At 48.4% G+C, this 12,500-nt stretch overlaps 1 protein-coding gene across 2 annotated transcripts in view; it reads left to right on the top strand.

Moving 5' to 3' along the window:
• Window positions 1-12,500, top strand: part of nlgn1 (neuroligin 1) — a gene marked incomplete at its 3' end in the record, with an annotated part of 254,748 nt that overhangs the window by 82,339 nt on the left and 159,909 nt on the right. For both annotated transcript variants that reach the window (XM_080001586.1, XM_080001585.1), the window contains one exon: window positions 6,554-6,706. In XM_080001586.1, coding sequence (XP_079857712.1) covers window positions 6,554-6,706 — 153 coding nt within the window. The remainder of the gene's footprint in view (window positions 1-6,553; window positions 6,707-12,500) is intronic.

Raw genomic sequence — 12,500 nt, 5'->3', positions numbered from 1 at the left:
GCGGCTTCGCTTCCGACTGATACCAAACTGGTCCAGTGTAAAGAAGGCCTCGGCCTGACGGCCACGTGTACTGTTACGATGAACGCTCAAACAGTTTTGCAGAGAATATGACTTGAATCAATGTAAAACGTTTGTTTAACTATTTCCCACTGGTTTTCCATCCTCTGGAACCAATAATCCCCCTTTATAACAACAACCCTCTGTCCCTGCTTTCTAAAAGTCTTTGTTTGCTTCCCTGCGGTGTTAAACAAATCAATATACTATATTATATATATTATTTTAGTCATTAATATCTATTTTATGTCAAATAAAATGCCTACAGTATGATACCTCTTCCACACACACACACACACACACACACACACAGGCGTGCGCGCACACACACACACACACACACACACACACACACACACACACACACACTCCTGAGTCATATACGGTAACATGACCTTTGACCCCCCTGGACTCATTGAGCGTGACCAGCCTTGAGTGAGAAAAGGAGCCTCTCTGCTCCGTCAACCCCTCCTCCACCCTCGGGACCGAGGTCGGAGACGAGAGACCGAGGGTCGAGCCCGTAAGAACTGGAAGGAAAGATTTGGACGGAGGAGTGGATCCCACCGCCTCCAAACAACCAACGGCGGGAAAGACACCACGGACCCGCTTGCACGGTGGGGCCGCCATTAACGAGCGTTCCCCATCTCCAACCTCCCCTTTGAGGAGTGGAGCAGTGAAGAGGAGTGGAGGGAGCTTCACCAGGCACCTCCACTGCATGATGTTACCAAGTAAACAGCAGCTACGTCCAAAAAACAGTCCACACCCTTTCATCTAAGCCAGGGGCTGCCACTTTCGGTCCTCCAAGGATAGTGATACAACACACACACACACACACACACACACACACACACACACACACACACACACACACACACACACAGATACATGCATGCACAGACACACACTCAGGTAAACATGCCCATCTCAATTGTGTACGGGAGGCTCCGGAAAAGAGGTAGATCAGGTGCTGGACCGGCCAATCATGACGCGCTGAGCACCGTCGACTGGGGGCCGCGTTTGGCTCCGCCCCCGGTGATGTCGTCGAGTTTACGGAAGTTCATCGCCGAGCTAGCGGAAGATGCGGCTCCCTTGGTTACGGTGCGATGCGTCCATACAGGACGCACAGAAGGCACGCACCGCTGCTGAGGCCACGTCGTGGCCCGCGTCGGGGAAGATGGACGACCACAAAACGGCGTCTTACCGACCGAGGAGGGGTGTGAAAGAGGCAAAGCATCGGTACAGGGAGAGAGTCTCAGTTCCAGCCGCCCGACACCGGACACTAGTGGTAGGGAGTACGGACTATTACTGACCGCAGAGGCAGAGCTACCACCACGGTGAACGCCGACGCTTCTGCATTCGCCCCCTGGTGAGCACAACAGAACCCAGCTCCGCCGCCGGAGGTGAGCGCACGGAGACGGGCGAGCACCAGGAAAGCAGCCGGTCCTGACGGCATCCGGCATCAGGACCTGTGCCGACCGGCCTCCCCAGTGTGTTCACCATCATGCTCAACATCTCCCCGGTGCAGGCCTCGTTGCCCCTCTGGAAAATTGGGGATGAGATACATCGGGATGCATCGTGAATCGTTGACAGGTGAATCGTAATGGAATCGAACGACGAGGCCAGTGAAGAGTCAAAACCTCTAATATTCATACACACACACACACACACACACACACACACACACAGACACAAACACACACACACACATACACAGACACACACACACACAGACACACACGGGCGGCAACATGGGCTCAGCCAGCAACGAAGATTAGCACGAGACACAATTCAGATTCAGTTCAGAGCTCCTTGTATTATCTCGATAAAGGGATGCGGGGCAGATGACTAATCCACTTTAATATAGAGGGAAATAGGCTTGAGAACACACACACACACACACGTACACACACACACACACACACACACACACACACACGTACACACACGCTGCGGTCCTTTCTGGCTTGACTCCTGAGGCCTGATCTTAATGCCCCTCCTCCCCCTCCCAAGCGGCTTCCTAATTCTCTTGACCTCTTGACCTCTTGACGGTAGTGACGGGCGCAATTCCCTTGGGATTGCTTCTTCTTCTTCTTCTTCCTCTTCTTCTTCTTCTTCTTCTTCTCCGCAGCCTCTTTATACTCTGTAAATCTGCTGTTTGTAATCCCTTTGTACAGGGAATAGAGATGTAAACAGGACACCCTCCCCCACCACCGCCACCACCACCACCACCACCACCACCCCACCACCGAGAGCGCAGGATTTGTGCGGAGCTGAGAGTTTCCCTTTTTTTTTTCTTTTCTTTTTCCTTTTGTTGGGCCCTCAAATCAACTCCTACTCTGGGTCTGGGGAGCACATAAAATACGGATTCATGGAAGTGGGCTGTTCCGAGCCGCGAGCTGCGATTCCGATGAGAGAAGACCCCACCCCCCCGCTTTACATAGAAAGTGTTAATTCTCGAGAAAAAACATCAATAAGCGGGATGAATCACGCCCAATTACCCTCCAAGGACGGACATTTTGCTCTTGGATCCCCTCAAGTATGCCGGTAATTTTGTCTATAAATTGAAATAAAATGAGGTGAATTATTTTGAACGTCCATTCCTCCCAAATCAAGAGGAACAGGAGTCAATTTATCCGTCCCCCTGGGGAAATTTGTCCCCTTTCAGTCGTGGGGCAGCCGTGGCGTGGAGCCCAGGGACAGACTCCAGTTCCAGGGCATTGTAGCCCTTGACCAAAGGCATTGGCCGGAGTGCCCCTACACCTAATATGCCCTAAATGACGTCATCTAGCAGAGGACGCCCCAGACAACTTATTTATACAGCGACGTAGACGGCCATGCAACGCTTGTGGGGAGCAGCGAGGGGGTGAAGGGCAGCGAGGGGGTTAAGGTGTCTCACTCAAGGACTCGCACTTCAGCACGCGGCCAGGAGGAGCCGGGGTGTGGAACCAGCAACCTTCCGATTGACCAGACAACCTGCTCTACTTCCTGAACCACTGGCCCGGCGCGCAGCTTTTTCAGGGTTGGAGGAAACCCACGTGGACATTGGGAGGACCTGCAAAGAAAGGCCCAGAAAGGCCCGGCCGCCAGTCGGGTTGGAAACTCGGAACCGCGGTGCTGTGGTGCGACACTGAGCGCTAACCCCTGAGCCACCACCCATGGAAGACCCGGGCCCAGTGCCTCTCCACTCAAAAACTCGATAAACATCCCTGTGACATGATAATTAACCTAACCCCTAAACCCTAACTCTTAAACAATAACTGCTAACCCCTAACCCCCTTACCCCTCAACACTCATCCATAAACGCCTAACCCCCTAAACCCCTAAGCCCTAAACCTCAAACTCCTAACCCCCTTACCCCTAAAAACGAACACATAAACCCCTAAACCCCTAAACCCCTAAACCCCTAACCCCAAGACCTCTAACCCCATACACCTAACTTTTAAACCCCAACCGCTAAACAATAACTGCTAACTCCTAGGCACCTAAACTCCTAAACCCTAAACCCCTAACCCCTAAACCCCTAACCCCTAACCCCCTACCCCTAACACCCTAACCCCTTAACAGTAAACCCTAACCCCTAAACACTAAGCCCTAACCCCCTCATACCTATACACTAACCCACACACCCCTAACCCCCTAACCCCTAACTCCTAAACCCTAACCCCTAAACCCTGAACCCTTAACCCCCTTTTTTCCTCTTCCCTCGCCTCCCATGCTTTCTTTCCTCTACCCCTGATCCCTTGCTCATTCACTCCTCTTCCCTCCTCATCCGTTCCCTTTCATTATTTCCTCCCTTCCTCATTCCATCCTCCCTTGCCCCCTCTGTTTTCTCTCTTTTCCTTTTTCTCCTCTTTTCCTCTCCTATCTCCTCCAGTCCCCTTTCTACCCCTCCCCTGTCCATGCCCCTCTCTTCCCATCCCCTCCCCTTCTCCAATTCCCTCTTTCTACCTCTCCTCTTCTTTTTTCCTCTCCTCCCCCTCCTCTCTTTGCCTCTCTTCCTCTCCCCTCCTCTCACCCCTCACCCTTCCTCTCCTCTCATCCATCACTCTATTCCTCTCCTCTCCCCTCCTCTCCTCCTCTCTTGCGTCCTCTCCTCTCCCCTCCTCTCATGTCCTCCCCTCATCCACTGTCTTTTCCTCTTCTTTACGCTCATCCTTCTTTCTTTTTCTCTTCTCGTCTCTCTCCCGCCCCTCGTCGTACACTTGTCCTCTCATACTATGTGTCACCGCTACAACCATGTGTCCGACTCCCATAATGAGCTACACACACACACACACACACACACATACACACACACACACACACACACACACACGCGCGCACACACACACACACGTGCGCTTTTTTTGGGCACGTAGGCAGTCAGGCCTCCAGTGGAGAGCTCTGATGCAGCGCTCCACGCTGCCCACTGACAACTGTGACCGAAAGAACAGGACGGAAAACGGGAAACGACACAAGAGCAAGAAAAAAAAAAAAAAAATGGATTTATGCTGATGGAGGAGAGAAGACGAGAGAAGAAGACGGATGAGCAAACATTGACTTATCATACGAGACAGCCGGGAGGATTATAAAAACTTATCTCCATATATGTCATTATAATGTTTTAATCTTCACTATTCCTTTATATTTCTGCCGTCCCAGCGGACACATATTCCCAAACTTCCTAAACAGCTTTTTTAAGCGCACGCCGATGAAAATAGCAACCCTTCCCACAGAAAAAGAAAAACAAACAACATATATATAATAAAATATTACCCTCCTAAACATAACCACATTATGTGAAAACTGTAGATAATTTAATTTGAAAACCAGCTGAATAGCTGATTCTCCTTTATAATCGGATCCCCTCCGGCATCAATTAAAAGGAATGTTTTTGCCATACCAGTTATATTTCAGCTTTGGTTTGATTTATCCTTGTCACGATACAAACAGACAAATCAGACCAATCTAAAATGCAAGTTGCTGTGAACAAAGCCAGTTGTGACCTCGACTGACCTTGATCACCTTTAAAGGATACCAGTGTGATTTTCATTCATCATCTCGCTGTATGCTTTACTGTTGTGAAGCTGACTCTTATTTTTTTCAAGACTAAAGCAGACGTTACATCGAATGTGTCACCGCATCCGACAGTCAGATCCTCCCCTAGTGGCTGTCGGGTGAATTGCGCCTGGGTTTCTCATCGCACAATAATTCAGGGACATTTACCATGTTCCATGAATAAGAGTTTAAAACTCCCTTCACACAACCATAAAAAAATACACACAATTCATTAATTTGATACTGAATATGGTGACATCCGACATTAACGTTAATGACATCATTATTTTGAAATACGTGACTTAGGTTTAGTTACTTTGTTTTAAGCCCAGTTACAATAAAAAAAACTTCTGGTCGTGCTGCCGGACCGAAACTTGTCGTATGAGTTAAAAAGTTTGAACACGCCCCAGAGCTTCGAACCGTCGCAGCTTTTCGTCTACCAAATCCGACTCTCCATAGCGATGAATGGACTTTTGATTTGCTCTTGACGCCTGCCGTATTTAGTGTGAAGCAGGCTTCAAACGTCTACCCTATTGGACTGCATTCAAGCACAGTGAGAGCTTGCAGCAGAGTGGTAAGTTTCTCAATAGGAAAGCGTAGGCGACATGCTATGGAGAGTTATAAATGATGGGAAGCAACATTTTAATCAGGCCTGGATCGAAAATGGTGAGAATAAATCGATAAATCGACGAGGACACGTCCTTGTCACACTGTAGATTTGCTTACAATTGATATATTATGTATTTAAGTCGGATACACAACTGCCCCTCAGCTGTTGGAACAAACCAAAACCAAACCAAGGAGGCAGGAGGGCTGAGCGCCTGTATTGCTTATCAGCGTGTCACCAGGTCGGGACAGTGTTTTCTGACAGCTCAATAACTAAAAATATTAACCTGAAATCAAATTTAGAAGTGCCTAGTGCCATATTTTTTTCATATTGGATTTTCCACACCTGGGGAGGGGAAACCACACTCACTCCTGAAAACAGCGTGACGGGCGGAATTGGTTTAACTTAATTTTTGACAGTTTTCCCGATGCGAAGGAAAATTAAACCCTCTACCATTAAAAAGGTACGATGTTGTTAATATCAGGACGATGTGGGTAAATGAAGAAAACCAATTTCTCCAACATCGCGGAAGCACGTCATTTCCACTCATCCGGGGGAAATTCGAAATGAATGGCGTGTCGCTTCAAACTGATGCCGTCCTCCCAAATGAAAAGGGCCAATGTGTCAACATTACTTAAACTATCTGGGGAAAAAAAACAAGCAACATTTAAAGAGAGTCACAAGCCCACCAAAAACCACTAACACCAACACCACCTCCAACACCAAAAACGATTGATGAATCACATCCCGGGGCTGTCACCTCCAATCTGCCGCCTAATCGGTCTTTCCATCCCTGCCCCTGTTTTCCAACCCCCCCCCTTCTCTCTCTCCCTCCTTTCCTTCTTCCTCCTCTAGACATTAGGGAGAGCGGCAGCCCCAAGCCCGTCATGGTCTTCATCCACGGGGGCTCCTACATGGAGGGCACGGGCAACATGTTTGACGGTAGCATCCTGGCCAGCTACGGCAACGTCATCGTCATCACCGTCAACTACCGGCTGGGCGTCCTAGGTAAGGGCTTCCGATGACCCCGCCCCCCATCCCTCTGCCTCTCGAAAAAGTCGTGACTCCCAGCCCCCGTCTGCGGCGGTCCTCCCTTTTGGTCTGTTTGTCATCCCTCTGTCTGGCCAGTACGGTATGACCATTAACGGGATCCGGGGGGTTTGGACCCCGCCGTACGTTGTCTCCGCGGTTTCCTGTTATTTCTCCATTGTGTCATTCATCAATGCTGATCCCAGTTTGGGGATTTCCAGCGCCAGAAGTCGGAGCCTCTGCCGCTCTGCCCTTCTCTCTTCCTTTCCTTCGTTCTCTTCTGTCTCGCTGAGCTCTACTTGATCACCTGGCTTTGTCTCCTTATCTGCTTCGGAGTTGTTGTTTATTTTCTGTGACAAAGACACCGGAAGAGGGAGCATGGGATTGAAGCTGTGCGTCGTCCGTTCCCTGCCTTCCATTGTCCCTCTGCCGCCCCTGTGGCCACCTAGACGATCCCTCTGCTTTTTCATCTACTTCCCCCGATCCGTCTCTCTATCTCTGGTACTGGTTTTGGTGTCTGTATTGTTGAGCGGCGTTGATCCATGTGATCATTTTGTGTGAATACTTTTGAAAACTGTGAATGATTGAGATCATGTAGGAACCCAAAGGAGTGAAAGTGGGGCAATTTTCGTTGTTCTTGCAGCACTTCAGGCTTTCTTTCGATAGAAGTACGCGCATCGTTTCATGGTACAGTGGTACCTCGACTTACGACTGTAATTGGTTCTATAAGAGCGGTCGTATGTTAAAACAGTCGTAGTCAAAGCAATTTTTCCCATATAAATTATGAAATCATGAAGGAGGAAAATAAACAAAATACACAGCACAAACACAGTAAATACTGTATGAAAAAAATATCGATAAGTCACGAACTACGTGCACACACCATGTAGGTTGCCCACTGACTGACTGCTGGCTGACTGCCTACTGACTGCTGATTGACTGCTGACTAACTGCTGACTGGCTGTTGACTGAAGCTGACCGGCCGCAGTCGGTCGCAATCAATACTAATTTTCGCGACTATCGCTGCTCGTATATTGGATTAGTCGTAAGTAGATGCAGTCGTAAGTCGAGGTACCACTGTATTTCGAAAGACGTATCCATTACCGAATCCTATCCTGGTTTCATAAAGTTCTGGAGAATCCCACTTTCCGTTCGGGCTAAAAGTCTCGGAATGAATATCAACAGGGGGATTGGTGGTGAATGATGGTGCTTGATGGCCGGCTGGTCGAACACAAAGAGTGCTGGTGTGTCATGGTGACTGGTGCGGACCCAGGAAAGATCTATGCTGCGTCCAAAATGCCGTACTGCAAGTACTGCATCCTACATGTGCGTGCTATCATCCAGTGTACTTCAATGCTGTATGTGAGTGAGACCAATCTATAGCTTCTTGGACATTTTACATCCTGATACAGCCACGCCACATCCTTTCAGCACCTTGCAGACTTACCAGCGCCTGGCCCTGACAGTGCATTGTGGGATACGCTTGCAGTGTTGCAGCATGCCACAACATATCATTTCAGATCCAGCATCGGTTTTGTGGAGTCAGTGGTAGACGTAGGCCTGGTTACTTCATCGAGCATAGGGTATTAAGATACAGGACAATATCCGGCTCCCACTCAGGGTAGGTTAGGCTGGTGTACATTCTTGGTTTGTGCACTTAAGTGCCGGATTATGCAAAAATGAGATATCACAACGTCCTTTGTTGTATCCATGTCATATCAACTATGCAGGAGCCCAAACTCCTTCACCAAGATTCTCTGATTTGCTCTCTTGAATTTGCAAACCGTTAGAACGAGCACGGAACCTGGTTCCGCTTTGCGACGGATCGATGTGGAGACTTTCCCCTGATGTCGCATCACCGCTTTCCCTGACGTCTCAAAGACAAAATTATGAAACAACTTCTCAAGATTGACTCCAACTCTTGTCAGCTGTCACTGTCAGGGAAGCGTCTGAGCTTTGAGTGTCCCATTAGGGTTTCTGTCAGTCTACACCCCAACCCACCCTCCCCCGCTGCCTGACTGACTACTTTGTAGTCAATTGAGTCAAGCATCCAAAATGTTATTATAATTAAAATTATATTTTCATTAAAAGCCAGCTTCTTTATTTGTTTTGTTTTTGACTTTGTAGCAAAAGTGCAACATTTTAAGCATTTGTTTGAGCTATACTTGGCGAAACGTGATGTATGATACAATTTATGCCTCTTTTGACAACGTGTCAGTTGAGCGTGTCATCTCTATCCAAATACCCCTGACTCAAAACTTCAGAAGCTGTTTACCACTCATTGATGTATTTTCTATTTCCTCAACTCAAACAGGTGGTGTTTGCTCTCAGAATAATCATCTACGTATTTATGCTTTTGAACCTCCCCGGCGATGGGTGAGAGCATCGGGCCCTGAGTGTGTTTGGGTTTATCTGGGTCTATGTGGCCACATGCACACATTATGCATGTGTGCATGGGTCTGCATGACTCTGTACGTGTGCATTCAACCTCTGCGATGTACGATTTCAACTTTTCATTTGACTCCCAAATGCAGCCCTGGTGTCCACATCAGCAGTTACCCCTCAAGTTGTTTTGCACTGTTCTTAACCATGGTCACAGTCAACCACACTAAGGGGACACATATTGGCCAACCGACCGTGCGCATATCCACACGGTCGGTTGGCCAATATACTGTATATTCATCTGAGCCTGGAAACTCAGTGTCTACTTCTGCTTATGTAATTCACCCTGTCAGCCATTACAGCAACTGTTGGCTTGCTAATACTCTGCTGACATGCCTTCCATTTCTCCCGTCACTGATTTGTCTTCTCTCCCACGTCGAGAGAGGGAGAGAGCCGTGCGGTGGGCCATTAGTCGCTCTAAATATGCAGTGCTGCCGACACTGGGCTGTATTTATGGTTTCAAGGCCTTGGATACAATAGATTTGGCCCCAGGGCAGGTAAATAGTATACTGCTGTCTGTTTTAGTGTGTATGTGTGTGTGTGCGTGTTTCTGTGCTGGGAGGGCTTTAATGGAGCACGCTATGCTATTCAGTGTCACGTTGTCATTGCAGAATGGTCCACATTTTATGTTTCACTCATTCTCATCATATAACCCACCCTTAGATTCTAATAGTCATTTTAACAACATACAGCGTCGCAATACCTCCTTCCATAACCTCGGATTATAAATTTGGTAAAGAGTTCAGTCGGGGGGGGGGGGGGGGTTAAACAAATAAAGCTGCTTTGAGATGAAAATGCTACTGTTTTCAACGTTGAGTGTGTTCAGTGAGTGCAGGCAATAAGAGAGTATTTTAAAGTGGCCATCTTTATGCTAAGATAAATGATGTCTACACAAGCCCTAACTCAAGAGTGGTGCAACATTGTCTCTTCAAGTTTGTTCACCGTAATGGCCCTTGGAGCATATAAGGTGTATTCCCTGCACTCAATGTCCAATGTCAAAAGGGCTGCTGTGACAGAGAGCTTCTGTACTTTCCGTTGCAGCCGCTGAACTCCTGGGGTCTTGTCTTCTCCCTGAACTGTTTTCCTTTAAGGGCCGGCCTTGCGCCGTGTGCCAGTTTGTTTGCGTCGGCCCGGCCAAAAGCTTTAATCACGCTGATTGATGGGGTGCATTTCCCTGACTCAAACCTTCTCCAAATACCCTTCCCGTTCGTGGCCATACATCACGCGGCTCGGCCCATTCATCAGGCCTCTGATTGTTTTAAGATATACCTGTTCCCAGTAAAATATCCCTTCTCCGCCTTGCCTTCCCATCAGCGGCGCCTCACAATTGACCCGCGGAAAAAGAGAGAATTCTCGTTTTGAAAATCCTTTTCCGGAAATACAATTTGCAATTCAAAAGGCTCATCAAGACCAAGAGTGCACTTTAATCGAAATTGAGTTTTGTGAAATCAAACATTTTTAAATGGAAATCATTTGTGCAACACATTTTATTAGTTCAGGGGTTCTGTCATGAAATAACACAAATCCCCCCCAAAAATATCCTCACACAGGCATTATCCATCATGTCTCCTCCAGCCAAACATCGGCCACGTCATCTCTCTCTCTCTCTCTCTCTCCCTGCATTCCAATTGAGTTTTTTTTCATTTTTTGCTCCGGATATGCTGTATCAGCTTTGTGTTGAGGCTTTTTGTCCATGCTTATGACATGCTGTCTCCAGTCCCCGGAAACAAACAGCGTCCGCGATTTTTGGGTCCGCCGCTGTCTTCTGGCCCCCATTCTGCGCCCACTTCCGTCCCCCGCCGTCGCCCTCCCTTTTTTCCACAAGCCTCTTCCCCTCTGCTCTCCTTGGCTGGCGAGGCCTCTTCTCTTCCCTCTTCGGCTGTCCTCGCATCCTCTTTCAAAGGCTCCAGGCCATCGGACAGAAGCACCCGTTGCAGCCATTTCAGAGGAGTGTGTCAAGCCTTAAACACTTACAAACGATACCAATGGTTTATTTCAGTCTTCATAAGCGAGTTACTCCCCTCTATACGACACAGTTACCCCATGTGTCAGGCTGATGGTCACTGTTGCTGTGTGTGTGTGTGCGTGTGTGTGTGTGTGTGTGTGTGTGTGTGTGTGTGTGTGTGTGCGTGCGTGCGTGTGTGTGTGTGTGTGTGTGTGTGTGTGTGTGTGTGTGTGTGTGTGCATGTGTGTGTGTGTGTGTGTGTGTGTGTGTGCGTGCGTGTGTGTGTGTGTGTGTGTGTGTAATAGCTCGTGCTTAGGGGTAAGGCTGCGGCGAAGGCTCCCTGCAGGATACGAGCTGGAAGACTTTTTCGGTGCTTCAGAGGAGCCACAGAACCAAGGGTGCATTCTTTATTTTTTATTTTTTGTCCACATATCTCTCCAAACCATTTTTACCGGGTGGATATTTCAGCGGCCACGGCTCGGCGCTGTGTCTGCGCAGACTTGCCAGCGTTTGGCTCTCTGGTCGGGCTTTTGTCTCAGTCCCAGTCCTGCTGTTCTTCCTCTTTCTTTGGCTGTCCGCTTTGGAAAGCGAGAGCACTCCGGCAACGGCGGCTTTCGGCACCATAGATATTGGCTCTGCCAAAAATCCGGCCGTTTACTTTGACCGGGTTGGGATGATAATTTTGGCAGAGCCACGCGGGTTGAGGTGGATACAATGCGAGGTCCCTGGCTTGTTCGCTGAGGCGGCAGCAATTACAACTTATCTGGGCAAAGACGGCACCGGATGGCATCGGATGACTCCCTGGAAGAGCCATGAGACTTGGAGGAATCCATTATTGCGATCATGGCAGGGACATAACCGGGATTTTAAAATGACATGTATGTAAATGTTACGGTATTGACTTGTATGATCCATGGGACGTCAAAGATTCCAACTGTCATTCGTACAAGTACTCCTTCTACATATAATATTTAAACAATCACATGGGGAGAAATGTATGTTTCTTCCAATTTCTTCTATCATCCATCCACCCATCCATCGACCCATCCACCCACCCATCCACCCATCCATCCATCCATCCATCTATCCATCTTCTTCTCCTGCTTTCCCTGCTTTGTCCCAGCTGACAATGGGTACAAGGCTTGGAGACGCCCCTCTTTAGGACACAAGATGCAGAAAACCTTGTTCGAACCCGGGTTCGAACCTCCTGATCCCTCGTAACCATTAAGTAATGCTGAAGAATTGTGTACTCCAGTATGACCAGTCTGTGGTTTTGCGGCGGTGTGATGCCAATATATTGATTTATTGCTCATCATTTTCCTTTGAATGGGCTTTCTCCGTGGTGCCAGTTGGCTCGGCATGGCTCTCTGCTCCTAAATTAACCCC

Source organism: Zeus faber (assembly GCF_960531495.2).
Source record: "Zeus faber genome assembly, chromosome: 1".
Classification (NCBI taxonomy): domain Eukaryota; kingdom Metazoa; phylum Chordata; class Actinopteri; order Zeiformes; family Zeidae; genus Zeus; species Zeus faber.
Note: the sequence above shows the minus strand (reverse complement) of the source record. Positions and strands in the feature narration are given on the sequence as shown.